This window comes from Diorhabda carinulata, chromosome 7 (assembly GCF_026250575.1).
Source record: "Diorhabda carinulata isolate Delta chromosome 7, icDioCari1.1, whole genome shotgun sequence".
NCBI lineage: Eukaryota > Metazoa > Arthropoda > Insecta > Coleoptera > Chrysomelidae > Diorhabda > Diorhabda carinulata.
The window spans coordinates 22133659-22150922 of NC_079466.1; the positions used below are offsets into that span (position 1 = coordinate 22133659).

Sequence of the window (17264 nt, forward strand, 5' to 3'; positions counted from 1 at the left end):
AATTCAAGACGTATTATGTTTTATTCAGAACAATCGATTTAAAACAACCTCAAAAAGGAATTTTATCAATTATAACTTGAAAATGGCACTGTCACTATTACTACTATGAAATTACGAAAACAATTAGCGCTTGTTTTATCTTTTCAAACTAACAATTTATTAAAACTTTCCACATACTTTCTTTAATAAAAAATTGTAACACGTTTCTCATATATTGCCGCAAATCTGACATATTTTCAGTTACAACAAACCAAACACGTTTTCTTTTATGACGAACAGTCCCCTGACAGGATTTTCCAAGTCGTTTCTATAAAGAAAAATTAACTTTTACTTATATCTCGGAGGGATTAGACTCCGAACACTAATGAAATACACAATTCATGAGATAAAGGATTCAAAGTGAACATAAATCGTTAAATTATGTATCATTTAGGATGTTGCACGAAAATAGTTGCACGCCATACTTTTATCACGACGTAAATCACTTTTCGCTGTACCTAAATTGTTCAAGATCCCTCAATTATACACTAATTTACAGAACAAGTGGTAATTAAGTACAGCGTGAATGAGTTTTATGTAGTTATGGATAATTTACTTTTTTCAAACATTCATTTGTTGTATTTTTTAGTCAAAATTATTTTTTCACCAGATTTTATTTAACTTTTTCTGTTAGTTTGTCTGTTCAGATGGAGTGTTTTGATACTTTGAGACAAAGACAATATTTTATTGTTTACATGTAAAAAGAGAGCGCGAGGACCATGAGTAAATACATTGTAGAACATAATATAACATGTATAAACAAATAACATTCGTTTCTCAATGTTAGATCCATAATTCTTCTTGGGTTGGTGCAGGAAGTGGAGGGTGTATTGTTAAATCGATCGTTTTCAAGCATCCCAATACCCGGATCGAATGACTGGACAAAAGCTCTTTCAAACAACATCAAGTTTCTTCAAATCGGCTGAACAGAACATAAGTTACAGACATTTTTTCATAACAAAGATCCCACTCTCCCCCACCTCTTATTTTAAGAGATAAACTAAAACTTGTCAGATGAAAAATGCGCAGAATTTGTTAAAGATTTCGATTATTGTATGTAAAGTGCCACTTAAATGGATAATTTTGGAAAATTTCGCTTCTCAATATCTTATTTTCAAAAACGCCCTCTACTATTCGGAAGATAATTTCCACGTGTTTCTCAGAGCCATTTTTATCATAATTTTTCTTAGTTGCCCACACGGTATATACAAAGAAATAATAAATATTATAATAGTACTGCCATCTTTTGATGACACCGTAATTAATATTAGTCTTTACAGAATGCATTTGAGAATGTAGTGTACTTCACCTTTTGATTTGTAGATGACGCTAAATTTAAATATATATATACGGATCTAACTACAATTATATTGGAAATCAAAATCTTTCAAAATTTGGTATAATCCCATTCAAAATATAGTTATTAGCTAGGTTATTGTCTCAATCAACATAAATATTTCACCAGATGTTATACTAGTGACATCTACCAGTATTGTAACAATTTGAAATAATTACGTATTACAGTTTATTGTCTCTCTTGAACTCTAGTTCAACTCCTCACTGATAGATGTCGATAAGAATATAAATAGTTATTAAATTCATGGGAAAATTAATGTAATATGGGAAATATAAAAGTTTTAGTGGGTATATAAACAAAATTATACGGATTTGATGTTTTTCTTTGGCACTTTACTTGTTACTTAATCTTCTTCGGAAACGGTGCGATATAAATAGAATAAAATAAATTTAATAATAAATTTTATTTACATATATTAATAAAAATAATTATATTAATAATAAATTACGTTATTGTAGTAGCTGCAGGTCGTATAGGTACCATAAGATATTTCTCTATTAAAGTATTTTTTTCGCTGATATTTATCCCTGACATTCCGACAAACAGATGCAGCGATATGTATATTATCAAAATGAAATATCCAACGGCGAGTAAACATATCAATGTTGTACCATACAAGGGTAGATCGAGCTCTTGAAGCTTATCCGTGACAAAAAATATGTTAATTGATATCACTATTATAGCCAGGAAGATTGATAGGATGTTCAAGATTCTACAAAAAAAAATAAAGGATTAAAACAATGGACCCAACTCTTTGTTTTTACTTTTTATCTCAAGTATGCAACTCTATATCGATTTGCATAGTTGGGGAGTTACAGTAACTCAAAAATTTCAAAAATAATTCATTCTTTTAGCAACCCTTTAAATTGAAAATATCAAATTTGGAACATTGTAATCTGGCTAGATTTTGGCTAGTCTTTAGTAGTATAAAACTTCAAAGAAACTAGAAAAGTTGCAATACAAATTGAATATGATCAAAAAATGATTAAGAGCATACCGAGAAGATTTTTTCCCAATTTTAGAATTGGTTTAAATTATGCATTAGGTCATAGTGGTACAGCCGTTAAGACATAGGCGTTCTGATAGGCCCGTCGTGCCCCACTTGAAATTACCAAATGCTGATGTCATTGAGAAGCCGATCAGGCGCTTTGACTTGAGCCTTTTGACTAATTAGAATATGATTCAAAACCAGCCGAATAAAGAAAAACTTGATTCTGATGCCGAATGAAGTCCGTATTAATAAAAACCAGCAGCTGTTCTTATTATTTGGTTATCCCGTTCGACTGACGGCCAGCTGCCTCCGATTTCACTTTTTTTTGCATCCTGCTAGACTGCGGGAGCAGTTTTACGACTTTAGGAGTCAACTCGCTGCTCGATAGGCATAGAACCTAGGATTCTACACCTGGACCTTCAGGTTAGAAGTTTTAAGTGAAGAAGAGTTGAAGGTCGAAGCCAAGAGTTGTCTCGGCGGCCTTGGCGTTCTGCTTTTTTTCTCCGCACCACTGATATTACGACGCTTGTGTCAGGCCTTGCCAAAAACACCCATCAGAGCTTCGACATCGGCTTGAATCGATATTTGGGAGGTGTTACTTGGTCTCTGGTAGTTCAAAACCAGCGCTAGGAGGAAAAAGGAATTATCATGGTCCTCGCTCTTGTACGGTCCTTAAAATTTCTCACAGACATTGTTTGCGATACCTGATTGGGGCTCTGGTACCCCATGTCCACATAGGTGCGTCCAAGAAGGGTGACCGCAGAACCCACCCACCAATGTTAAGGCTCAACGGCTCTTTGAGGGGTCAATATATACTATGATAATTTATTTTTGACAGGAGGAACCTCATCTCTAACGTACTGGACCTACTTAAGAAAACGAACACGGATATTGGTAAGAAAAACTGAATCAAAATAAAGAATGGCCGCGAATTTCAGATTTGGATAGACATTACAAGGGTGATTATAATTTAAATAGTTATAAAAATTGAAGAAAAAAATACTTACGCTCCATTAACGAATTCTCCCATAAGTTTCTTGTTACTTGTAAACGCAATGGTCGGTATCAAAGCGAAAGGTAACTGTAAACTCATGACGGCGTTGAGGTAATCATTTAGACTGGTCAGATCCGACATATTGGTAAAAAATGCCGTACAAAAAGTCGGAACCATAGCTATTGATCTAGTGAGAAGAACTCTCTTCCATTTGGGCCATTTGAGATTCAAAAATCCCTCCATTGCGAATTGACCGGCGTATGTACCTGTCATAGTTGAGCTTTGGCCTGCTGCGAGGATACCAACGGCCCAAATGTACATAGCCGCGGTACCAAAAGCGCAACCAAGAAATATTCCACCTTTGTAAATATCGGCATCTACGTAATCGGAATTTTCCTTCAAATAGATAATTAGAGTTATTATTCAACAATAAATAAATTTTATATGATGTATGACGTTTCGAAATTAGCTGATTCAATTGAAGTAATTCATCCTTCGAAAGGAATGTAATGTGAAGCAGCAGGAGCGAAATAAATCAACTGGGAACTTGGAAACAAAAAGAAGAAAGCAGGATATAATATTTTCAAGGTAATTTCAAATGATAGGTTTCAAGATAAGATAAAATAAAGGATCAGTAGGGAAGACTCCATATCTTATCATAAATAATTGATAAAAGCTACAAATACAGTCTTGATCAGAATTGATCTAGATTTTGCACAATCTTCTCATAGTATAAATCTAGGAATACTTAGAAGATATGAAAGATGTTGGGAGAGCAAAGGTTAATAAACACGACACTGAAGCAATCGAGAGTAGAAGTAATAGATGAAAAAGAACCAACAAAGAATTGATTGAGAATAGGTAAAATACTGAGAGCCCTTTTTAATATCGCTTTAGATGGAGTTATTAGAGTTACTGGTTCGAAAGGAACCACAATAACGGAACAGACACAAATTTTAGTTTAGATAAAACCTTAATATCAAGAAGTGAAAGATATATTCATAAAAATTAATAAGTGAAAGTGAGAGTAGAGGGCTAGAGCAAGGTTTGTTTCCAGAATCAAAGTACAACAAGAAAAATTAAAATAAAAGAAAATTAATACGAATTTTTTAACTAGTCTCAAGTCTATATAAGAGGATATAACATTAGAGACTGTTAAGGTTAAGAGGATATTAAACTCGTCTAATTGTTTAAAATACCATTGAAAATAAAATTTGAATGTTCCCCATCATTTCGGTGTATGGAAAAATTTTATTCAAGGTCAAAGTTAAAAAAAAAGAGTTTTTCGCGATTATTAGCAAAACGGTGAGTTTTATCATAAAAATATTTTAGACAAAAGTTGTAGATCATAAAATTATCTACAAAAAACGTATCAATACTTTTTTCCTGCGAACCACCGTTTCTGAGATATAACGATTTAAAAAGTTGTAAAAGTTATAATGTTTCAAACTATAATTATTGCACGAAAAATACCAAAACAACATCGTCGAACTTTAGCAACAGCTTCGTCAATTGATAATTGATAACAAGTCAACAGAAATTTTTTACAAATACTTACAACAAGTCTCGGTTCATTTCAATGTTATAAGAAAAGTTTACTACTGAAAATATATTGGTGGAACCATTAAATACGATACTTTTTGAATCGTTATATCTCAGAAACGGTGGCTCGTAAGGAAAAAAGTATTGGTACGTTTTTTGTAGATAATTTAATGATCTACAATTTTTGTCTGAAGTATTTTTATGATAAAAATCACCGTTTTGCTGAAAATCACGAAACACTCGTTTTTTTTGACCTTTGACCTAGAATAAAATTTTTTCCATTCACGGAAATGATGAGTAACGTTCAAATTCCGTGTTCAATTATATTTTAAATAATTTTACAGCTTGATGGAAATTTATATAATTTCGAATGTCTAAACTGCCCATATTATATATAGAGATTTTTATAGATACCTACAGAATATAAAAATCGAAGAAGTGATGAAACTAGTGGTAATCCATGATTTAGGAAGAGATATTTTGATAAAATTATCGCTAGAGTTAAAACAGAAGAGGAAAAAATAACGAAAAAATATAGAAATTTACATTTAGTCAAATAACCGGTTGTGGATAAATCAAGGGAGAGACCAAAAAGAGAAGAAAACATCAAGAAGTGAAGAAAACGAGGGACAATTATGGAGAACTGATCTTTCATGATAAATTACTCCATAGAACAACCCCTAAGGGTGCGAATACATTTCCTATGAGATTAAATATAGAATAATGTCGGTTATACGTCATGTAGTTTTAAAATAACAAAACATTCAGGAATTGAAACAGAGGATTGGATTGCAACAGATATACGAAGTAAGCAATGAAGATTGACCCCCCAAAACTGTCACTTTCAGGAAAAAAATTAGTAAAGCATCAACTTTACGAAGGTTAAAAAAAGGCTTCGAGCATCCATGGGAGAGGAGCGCTTCAGAGTAGTCGTCCTGTTTAATATTCATAGAGATTGATGTCGATGTTGAAGAAGTGATGAAAAGATTTTCAAAATATTCAAAGAGAAGATTGGGATTTGTATTATAATATGAAATTGCTGGTTTTCAGTCAGAAAAATGTACTCATCAAAAAAATCTGATGACATAAGAAGTTACTTTTAACACTTATATCATTACAGACCATATAAATAAGCACCTAGCAGATGAAAAACGATGATATAGTGAATTATGAATTACTTGTGAAACAATTAAATTAACATAGTAAAAAAATTCTCACCCCAAATTCTTCAATCGCCATATCGATTAAATAAGAATTATTAGTTGTTCTACATTGTTGAATCTATAAAAAAAGTATTTAAAAAATAACTATCAAAAATCTTGGTAAATACTTGGAAGTGGAGCCCCTATTTTTGATTATAAAACATCCCTAAATCAATATTTTCAAAAATTATGTTTTCATTTTGTTTATTTTGGGGCATATGAGACCTAAGCTGCAAAACCAAACTTTTTGGCAAAGAAAAAATCCTAAAAATATAACTTTTCCGATTTATCGAGTATGATAAGTAAGGGTAGAGGTACATCATTTGGGGTTTTTTTATTTGTGTTGGTACCACTACTTCTTACTTTGAAGATTTCATCTACGGTTTTCATTTGTTATTCCTTTTTTTGGGGGAAAAATAAGGTAAGTATATTATTTTGATATTTATATAATTATTACTAAATTGTATCTAATTGTTTTTGTTAGTTTGAATTTTTAAAATTTTGATAACTCATACCGAAATATCATATTAATAGTTTGAAATGTTAATGTAACTAATGTTTACGATGTTGCATCTTGACGATACTAAATTGGGGGGTGCGCAAATGAAAATTTGAGTATAAATGAGCTTGGGGGACAGCAGTTGGAGTATGAATAGTTGGCCCAAATTAACATCTCATTTCAATAGTTTTTTCACATACAAAAACGAGTATTTTGAAAAAAATAGCAATCTAATATCATAGTGTGAACGATTTTCATAATTTATTGAAAATTTATTGAAACTTGAAACTTTTTCTATTTTCTTCAAAATTGAAAATTGAAAAATGGAATGTTCAATAATTTTTGTTGCATTTTTTCCATTTTATTTGACACATTTAAAACAAAAAGTTCAAAAACCCAAATTTCAATACTTTTCTGGTGAATAAAAAATCCAAAAATCAGAAATTTCCAAATTTTTTGCCTAAAAAGGGGCCATCCATAAAGTACGTCACACGTTAATGGGGAGGGAGGGTATCACCGAAGTGTGACATTGTGTGACAAGGGGCATGGGGGTCAATAGTTTTGTGACGTCACATGTTAAAATTTAAAATACTAAAACGCAAAGTTTGGATGTGAATTGAAAATTTAAAAAATTTTATGAAATGTTGGACTTTATGTTGATTTTATTAGATTATTATTTAATAAAAATAAGTAAAAAATGAAAATAAGTGTTTTCTCTCGATTATTTTTAAATACATACATAAATTTAAAAAATGTGTGACGTCACATCAGGAGGGGGGTTATAAAAATGTGACAACCTGTGACAAGGACGGGGGGAGAGGTTCAAAAGTTCTAAAATTCGTGTGACGTACTTTATGGATGGCCCCAAACTGTACTTGAAATTTTTCTCGAAATTTATTTTTTTCATTTCAAAAACGAACAATTTAAAAAAATAGTAACTGAATATCATATTTTGATTAAATTTTATAATCTATCGAAAATTTTGGAAAAGTTTTAATTATTTTCTTTAAGTTGCAAAGTAGACAATCCAAATATTAACGTTTTAAATAATTAAAAACTTTATTTTCAATTTTGTAAATGTTTTTGACGCACTAAAAACAGAAAAAGTTTAACAACTAAAAGTTCAATACTTTTTTGGTTGCTAAAAAAATTATAAATTCATGTAACATTACAAAGAAAGCATGAAGAATGAAGAAGAACTTAACCTAAAAAAAATTTTTTATGATTAAAAATAGGCTAGATGGACCCCACTTCCGAATAATAACCAAATCTTTTAAATTCTTACCAAGTCGTCGTTTCTTTTTTCGAATAATCCAAAAGCGAAAACGGAAACCACAAAAATATTAATAATCAAACTACATAGAAGAGCAACGGCGCTTTCTATGTAATAATACATATTGGCTTCTCTGACTTTGTCTGGTTTCGTTCTATCTATTTCCCTACTTTTCACCAAAGCTGAATGCAGATACAAGTTGTGAGGCATAATGACCGCACCAATAACACCAACTGCTTGAAGTAGAACAGCCGAATCGCAATCTTGACATCTCGGAATGAAGAGACCTTTAACTACCTCCGTGGAAGACGGCGACGCAACTATATATTCGTAACCGAAGCTGATTCCCATTATAGCTATTAGAATTCCAAACAGAAGCTCCAATTTTCGTAAGCCGTATTTGTCAAGAAATAAAAATGTAAATGTGTCGAAAATTGTTATCAGACAACCGACCCACAAGGGAATGCTGAAAATTTAAAAAAAAAAGGTAATTTTTAGATTCCATTCGGAAGAACTAGTATATGAGAAAGATGATTTTCTAACTTGAAATACGTATTACTAAGAAATGATTTCTAATGATTAAAATAGCTCAAGATATAGTATAAGTCTCGTGAAAGCTAAGAAATATTATTTTTCTACGTCCTTTATAATATTCACGTTTTTTTCCATTCATTTGGATTCACAAAGAATGTAATTTCTGAATCGGTCAAAAAGTTCTGTAACGTATCACTGTTAGTATATCCCACCACTTTTAATGAGTTCGTTGGCCGAGCGGGCGTAGGCGTGAACCTCCAGATTCGCCTGAATAAAAATTTTAGTCGGCAAATGTTTTTTAGAAATTATCACTGCAAATTTTCTCTTTACGTCGAAACAAATTTTAAAACTGTTTGCTGTTTGTTGGAGATTTATTATACTACCTGCATCATTATTACTTCAAAATATAGCACCTTGAATTTTATTATGTTGTTTTTATTCATTTGCACCGTTTCTCCGATGGAATATAATTCTTTTATGGAGTGGGGTACTTAAAAGGCATAAACAGCTTCACAGAAAGAGTGTTACTAGCTTACTTTGAAACTAAATCCAAAATGTGAAAGTCTTCAACACTTTGGTCGACTTATGAAAACTGAAAGGCATCCTAATGGTACATAACGACGTAGACCTCAGTAAATACTCGAAACTCATTGCATATTTGAAAAATAAATCAGTTGACTATATACCCAAAAAATCATTTTCCGTGGAGAAATTAATAAGTTTCTGTTGCAAGCTCCAGACAATCATTATCTCATGTATATATAGATATTATTTGTTTGTTGTCAGGTTGCTGATACCAAAACTCATGTTCAACGTCGATTCGAAATCTCTGACAGTAGATTAAACTTGGCAAATATTTATAAAGAATATAAAAGCCAACGACCCACAAATGTCAAAACAGATCATTTCTTTTTGCCGTATAGAAATTGGATGGGTTGAAGTCCAACACAGTTGCAGAGGGTTATGAAGACGACTCAATAAAGAACAAAATGGATTTCGCAGTAGTTCGACTTCAAGCAACATTGTAAATGTTCACGATCCTACCAGCAATCCAATAAGTACTTAAATGTTGCCAATTCAAGTACCAATAGTATTGTAACTTCTTCTTCACTTCACAAATTAATAATGCTCACAGTTATACTTTTAATATTGCTATTAAAAAATAAAAATTGATAAAAGTTTTGTCGAATTTTTTTAAGTCCACTGAAGTGGGAAAAATTTTGTACGAAACTCGTTGTTGAAACTCCCTAGTTGCATAAAATAACTATTGTTTTCATTTATAAACATAATATAGTAATTATGAACTCATATCCTACATTTTCAAATTCTTATAATGATAGAAAGTCACGCAGGCATCGAAGGCAACGCAGGTGCTTATAAACGTGCAAAAGAAGTTTAACAAAATATGACACACCTTTATAACGACATGAAGTTACTTTGTAAAGAAAAAATTGGTGAACTAGTAGGAAAAGATCAGCTCAAATTAATAAACAAACTACTTACTAAACCAGGGTTCTGTGAAACAAATCAGAAAAAACGAAATATATCTACAATTTATAGAATGAGAACAAAAACTAGATAAAATTAGATAAAATAAGTCACGAATAGAAAATACTAAAAGAGAACATATCAAAATCATAGAGAAAATAATAGAGATAGAGAGAGCGAGGTATGGGAGCTGGTTTAAATAGCCCCGCACCGCTGGCAGAGAGAGAAAGAACACAGGTTTACCACTCTCTATTTCTCTATATTTATTGGATCAAAATGAGTCAAAGTTTCAAGTAGGGGAGAACAACAAATTTTGAATTTAGTAGAGGGAGATAGAGGGGGGTAAACCGATACTCTCTCTCTCTCGTCCAATAGTACAATTCAATTTATATACCATCTTTAATAGTTTCTTTATGATTGAAATACAAAGTGGAAGGAAACTTTCTGCCTTACTCTTCACCCTATACTCCAATCGAGTATTTAAGGAAGCATCTGAAGAATTATCACACTTCGGGATCGAAATAAATGGAGAACTAATAACAACAATAAGATATGCTGCTGGTAAACAAAATCGGTGACGTGGGAGAGATACAAGGTGTAAAAATCGAAATAACAAAAACCAAATTTATGATATTCAGCCGACAACTCTACAACAGCAATACTCTAGAGCTAAATAGGCGCCACATTGAACGGATCTCTAAGTTCAAATACCTTGGAAATATTATTACAGACGATTTATAAAATATAATTTTACTTACAATTTGTTTGTTAACAAATAGAGAGCGATAGCAGTTCCTATAACTTCTTGCATATCTGATCCAATAACTGCAATTTCCACCATTATCCATAAAATTAAGCGAGGAAACTTTTTATATTGTCTGTAGCACATTTCGGATAGATGCAGACCTGTGACAACACCTGAAAAGAATAAATTGTACATTTCCTGAAATTTGACAAAGTTGCGATTATTATTGGGGATATAAAAAAGAATCACTTGACTCTGAGTATATTTTCTCTTTTTTTATTATTATTCCTGTCTATGATATTATTCTTATTATTATTTTATTACTATCATTACTCCTAATCAGTCATCTGGAAGCTTGTCGCTTTTTCTGTATCTTCGAAGAATGTCTTCTTCTGCTGACGAACTGTCTCAATGTTTTCTCGTTTAATTTCGAACTATTTACATATCTGTGATTAATATTTTTGTTGTGTTGCTTAAGAATATTAACTCAGTCATTTGGTAAGTTATCACCTTGCCCAGCCTTTCGTCTCCTGTTGATAACAAGTTTGTTTCAGAGTTGAACAAGATACAACTGGTGTAATAACTGCTCCATCTTCAAGTTGAGCATGTTTACTCCTGTCTTTTGATACCTAATATCCAGTCATTGATTTGTGTTTATTCATGCTTCAATGTTCTCATTGCTTATCCTGTAAATATTTACAATAATTTCCCTGATATTCTTTTTATTTTAGGGGTTTCACGTTGACCAAGTCAAGACAAGATACAACTGGTGTGGTTACTGCTTTAGCTTAAGTTTGAGTATAATAACTACACTAGATTCTGATGTTTGGGAATACCTACTCAGTTTTTTGGTAAATTACTGCTTTTTCTATGTCTTCCATGGCTCTCTTCTTCTGTTGGTAAACTATCTTTTGGGATTTTAACGATTCTCTTATTTCTTGCTATCAGTCATTCGTTTTTCTTCATCCATCAATGTTTTTCTCTCGTAACTTGGAACTATTAACTTTTATTGCTCTAATGATTGCTTTAGCTTCAGTTTGAGTATGTTTACTCAAACTAGAGGCTAGGTTTACCGAGACTTTTAATTTCATACACAGTTATGTTGAGACCCAACTGATTCCTCTTTTAATTTCTTGTTTTAGACAAGCAGTGGCGTTAATTTAATAACATATATTCTATTCTATAAGTAATTTTTGCTTTATTGGTAATAATAATGATTCCTAGAATGCATCACGGTATTAACACGTTAAACATTATAATGTTTGATGAGCTATTTATAGAAAAAGATGAGGTACAAATTGGGAAATACCTAATTATGTAAAGACTCATATATCTGATGAAAATCTATTGAAAAAAAATTCACTGTATATTTAAAGATTTTAAACGCACAAATAAATGATATTTGAGCCTGTTTATTGAGGAAATTCATTGATTCCATGCAGAAATAGAAGAATGCAACAAAAGGGAATATAAGAATTTCAATGTAAACTGATTGGATTGAAATCAACAAGGGAAAATTTTGATAGAACGTTGTTCCACAGAATCTTTGAGTACCTTACTTATTAGAATCGAAATCAAGATAAAACAAGAGCGAAAATAATCGATTTAAAGAAATATTTGTCACAAAGAATAATGGAGCTTACAAAACTGTCACTGTATTTTGTCACCTTTAGGGAATTAAATAGTTTCCAAGGAATGAATAGAACGAAATTGAGAATAAAAATAAAGATTAAAAATGAACAAAATCTCATTCCTCAAATAAGATCGCTTATTATTAGTTTGATTAACAGATCTCAATTTGACATAGCTTTTTTATTTTCACTATAATTGAGTAAAGCCCATCAACCTATTTTGGCATTTCTATCTTTTGGATTGGTTGTAAAAGAGGGACTCAATTTTTAAGAGATGTAACGGTAAGCAGTCCAGTATCTAATTTATCCAGTTAGAGGAGTTGCCTTTTTTAACAATTACGAGGTATTAGTTTCAAAAGATTAGTTGGAGTAGGCTCATTTCTAGAGTTATTATAACAGTATCCGCTCATTTTTAACCCCAAGCGTTTATATTTCGTTGCCCAATTATGGTAAAATGATCTAAAGTTTTTGAAGACGAAAATTTGTTTGGAGATGAACCGATTGCAATTTGGTACGTACAAAATAAATGAAATAATCAAACAGGTACTGTAAACTGTAAAAATAGATGGCAACAGACGAGTCCAACAAAGTAGTATTTCAGCCGTGGCGTACACAACATTTTTTATACGACACATACGATCCAAAACTTTCTCAATTACACTGAGGAAAGAAAATAAATAAACGAGAATTATAAAACATCTTATTTATTGAACAATATAATGTACTTAATTATATTTGCAATGTCAATATTAATTTATAAATTATTTGCAAAAAGTAATGTTGATTGTACCTCCAAGACAATTATTACTATTTATTGGATTGGATGCAGATGGAATTTGATGATGGAATCTCTGTAGATGTGTTTGTGATTTCGATAGAATTTGTCGATTGATTAGTATTTGTGGTGGAAGAAAGTTATGCCAAATCATCGAAATGAAACTGTCAACTGTCAAAATTGAAGTAGCTGGAGTCACATTCAAAAGTTATCTACTCCAGAGTGTCCCGAAAGTGTTTTGATGTACGGAACTGTCACTTTCACTACATGGAACGCAGCTTTCGGTATGTAAATGATTACAGAACAAACAACTTTCATATGGCGACTAAAATATTATTTTACAGGAAACTGCTACACAGAGAGATGGTGAAGGGGACGTTTTACATAAAATAAATTTCACATGCTCTTTTCAATGATGCTCACTACATCTCAAAATAAGCCACGGTTTTCAAGATATTTTTTAATGAAAATTTCGCAAAACCCCCACTAAAACCACACATCTTTCTACTTCAACTTTAAGAAGCTTTGGAACAGCTTAAGCCTTAAGCGGTCCCCAAGCTAACTTCAAAGAGGTCATAAAGTTTGAATCGGGATGTACTGTGCGGGATTTTTGAATTTGGTGCGTATTTTTAAATCACACATGCTCGGGCCACTTGAAATTCCTTCGCGGGCCACTTGAAATTCTTTCGCGGGCCACTTGAAATTCCTTCGAGGGCCACTTGAAATTCCTTCGCGGGCCTGGAGTCGTGCAGTTTGGGCTTAAGCATTACTTCAAAAGTTCAGGTTGTCAAAATATTATTTCATAGTATTATTGTTAAGTTTTATTAATTTAAAATCAGCTCTCTATATTCCAAGTGTATATCTTTTAGCATCGTGGCAAAAGTAAGTCAATTTCTGGCAGAAATGTCCAGAGAGTGCCTGAGTAGAGTGGAAATTAATTTCACCGTGTTTTCTGTTGATCCACAAGTATGAGGCTATTTCGAGCCGTAGTTTTGTCGACTTCTAAGTGCGTTTCATGTATCCGCTGCAAACTCTTTACCGGACTAGGAGTACTCGTCAACTCCCCACCTATACAGGGTGTTCCACAACGAGTTAAAACTATCGTTTGGGTTTTCGGATACGATCTTTTTAACCAAAATATTTCCAAAGATGTAACTTTGTTATTTTGAATAAAACATCCTGTATATTAACACATTTTTGAAATATACGTAAAATTTCAGTATACACTTGTCTAAAAACTTTCTTCGAAACATGCATATTTTTTGAGTTATTAATTTTTTTCTAAGAAATTTGACCGTGACAAATTTAGACCACACCGGCATCTCTAAAAATTTAATATCTGGATAAGGTTTAGATATATGAAAGTATATATGAATGAATGAATGAATATTTCTTACTCCTGAATGCATTAAAATAGAAAAAATCGGGTGGTTCTCTTTAAAAAAATTAAGAAATTTAATATTTATGACGCTAAACTTTGAACACTTTTTATATACACCCTGTTTAAAATGGAAAATTTTTCAACATCGATTCAAATACTTGGGACTTTATTTAAAGCAACTAAGCAGAAACCATTTTTATATCTTTAAGGGTATTCTCGTAAAAAAATAATTTACAAAAGTCTGCAATGGTCAAATTTATTACAAAAAATCAATAACTTAAAAAATATGCATTTTTCGAGAAAAGTTTTCAGACAAAAGTATACTAAAATTTTACGCAGATTCCGTGTGACTCAACCTAAAAAATATATGATTTGGTTTTGGTAGTATGAGAGATACCTTTACTGAAGTAGAACTATATACAAGGTGTTCCATTAATAATTCTGACAGTGATACGATGATATAAGAAATGAGTATTAAGATCCACTGTTGTATATCGTATTTATAATATTTGTTGAATATAAGTTGATTGTGAAACATGTGATTCTGTCAATTTATATGATTTTCAGTTTCACCTTCATGCTATTAAAAATCCTCCTCACCAATTGGGGTACATTATATAACATTTCATAATAAACATAAATTCTTCCATTAATTCGATTTCAAGGTAAATCAGTAAATTATTGTTGACAATATTTAGTACACACATAAAACTAGTTTTATGATACAGTGTAATTCATTTATAAGTATAAATAGTATACACGGATAATTCAGAACATAAACTATGAATATTTAAATAGAAGAAAAAAGTTTTTTGAGAATTTTTTAGTCACATTGGATTATAGATTTACACATATTTCTATGTAGACATTACTCTATTTCTAAGCGGATGGTGAAAGTTCTTTATCCATTCTCACTTACCTAATTTCGTTGCCAAAGTTTGCATCAAAAATCCTAAAACTGTCGCACCGAACAGTACCCATAATAATCTATAATTGCCTATTGTTCCAGATTGGAGATCACTTTCAATATTACCGGGATCTAAGTAAGCTATTGACATCAAAAATCCGGGACCTGTGAATGCCCATAGTTTCTTGAAACTAAAATTACTCTGGAAACAAACAAAATAATAATTCATGGTGATGCTTCGATTACTTCATTAACCCCCAATCATAGACATCGAATAAGAGACATTTTGAAGAAAATTATCATAAATTGTAATGTGGTAGAGGTACTGAAATTGTTTTTTAGTTTCAATTTCAATATATTTTATTTTAGTAAGACAAAAATAAAAGTTAATTAATTGCTTATAGATCTGATGTGAGTCATAGGAAAACAGAAAGGCATAGACCAAGATCTTTTTGACTTTTTAGTCTGTCTCACGTACAGTAAGGAGATAATTTTCAAACAATGTTTTTATATTTTTTTAATTCGAATGTAACAGGACTTGTAAGGATCGTTTTCACACTTTTATGACATAGTATAATAATCTACTAGCCAGTTTACCGGCTTTTTCGATATTTTCATCTTTTTTTTTGTCGTGGAGGGATAACCCGAACATGAATCATCTTCAAAATATTTTTCGCTTAAACCACTCAAAAACACGTGGCTAAACACTGTTTTCAACAAATTGTAAGTTTCAATTGCAAATTGTTCCAAGTTTTATGAGAAATTTTACAACAATCCGTTGCTCTATTTTTGTGTTTATCATTTTTACGGCAACAACGAAGCCCAGAAGCAAAAACAGCCCACATACAAACTAAGGCTACGGATACACGGTAGACATCGCAGGCCGAAATTTTACAGGTGACGTCGATATTTTTGAAATTCCCGCGACACCGCAAGGTATAGAATCGCTGTCATTTCGTGCGCAGGTTGCAAGTTTAAAACATTTTTTGGGGTTAAGTTTTTTGAGTTAAAATTAAAAGGAATACTTTCAAAAATGTAAGTAGTTATTAAATAGTCCAATGTTTCGTCAATTGATGATTAATTTTTTATTTTTAGGCTTTCATATTATTCACAAATAATATCATCTCAGACACAGACTCTCCCAAAAAGATGGAACCTTTTACAAAATAGCAATAATTATGCCAACAGAGGCTCAAGCAAAAATTTGGCCCATTAATAATAATCTTGTGCGAGTCAATCGATGGTGCAGCAAGCACAACCAGTTTGCTAAATAGTATGATGATGGTACCGTTTTTGGCCATTCTAGATGTTTCGGAAAAATCAAGGGCAGATCGTTCGACCATAAGGGTTCAGCGGCAGATGGTTCGAACGATTGCACACTAACGTCCGTCAAAGAATAATCATCACCTATTGTTTTTCACAAGGATTTTAATTTGATCACACGATAAAAGAGGCCTCAATCTTGGAAACAACAATTTCGTGCCTGTGAAGTTTGTATGGCCAGTTTAGACCGAGCATATGAAGATGAGGGCCAAATTGTTGGGGATTGTTGCGTCGTTGAAATAGACGAAGAAATCGGACGAAGAAAATACAAAAAAGGGCGCATGGTCGAGGGTTAGCAATGATCGAGTGTGGCGGTCACGGCCACCGATTGGAAATGTCCTAATAACTCTAGAAGTACCGAAACATTGATGGAGCTGATAAAGAAGCATGTCACAGTCGGGACTATCATTCATACTGACTACTGGAAAGGATATTCGGCGCTAGAAAGTGAAGGCTACCAGCACTTTACAGTCAACCATCAATAGCACTTTGTTGACCCTGAAACAGGGGCCTACACCAAAAACATTGAATCCAGCTGGTCATAAGAAGAAGAATATCGAAGGGGGAATCAGAAGTAACTTGG

The 17264-nt window shown here is 32.1% G+C and overlaps 1 protein-coding gene across 2 annotated transcripts in view; it reads right to left on the minus strand.

Annotated features, from left to right (window-relative positions):
- Positions 1–1780: 1780 nt before the first annotated feature.
- LOC130896457 (protein Malvolio-like) overlaps positions 1781–17264 on the minus strand; it is a 28615-nt gene continuing 13131 nt past the window's right edge. For both annotated transcript variants that reach the window (XM_057804598.1, XM_057804597.1), the window contains exons 2-7: positions 15371–15560; positions 10678–10837; positions 7910–8363; positions 6142–6204; positions 3395–3777; positions 1781–2108 (exon numbers count right to left, since the gene is read on the minus strand). In XM_057804598.1, coding sequence (XP_057660581.1) covers positions 1841–2108; positions 3395–3777; positions 6142–6204; positions 7910–8363; positions 10678–10837; positions 15371–15560 — 1518 coding nt within the window. In that variant the 3' untranslated portion in view covers positions 1781–1840. The remainder of the gene's footprint in view (positions 2109–3394; positions 3778–6141; positions 6205–7909; positions 8364–10677; positions 10838–15370; positions 15561–17264) is intronic.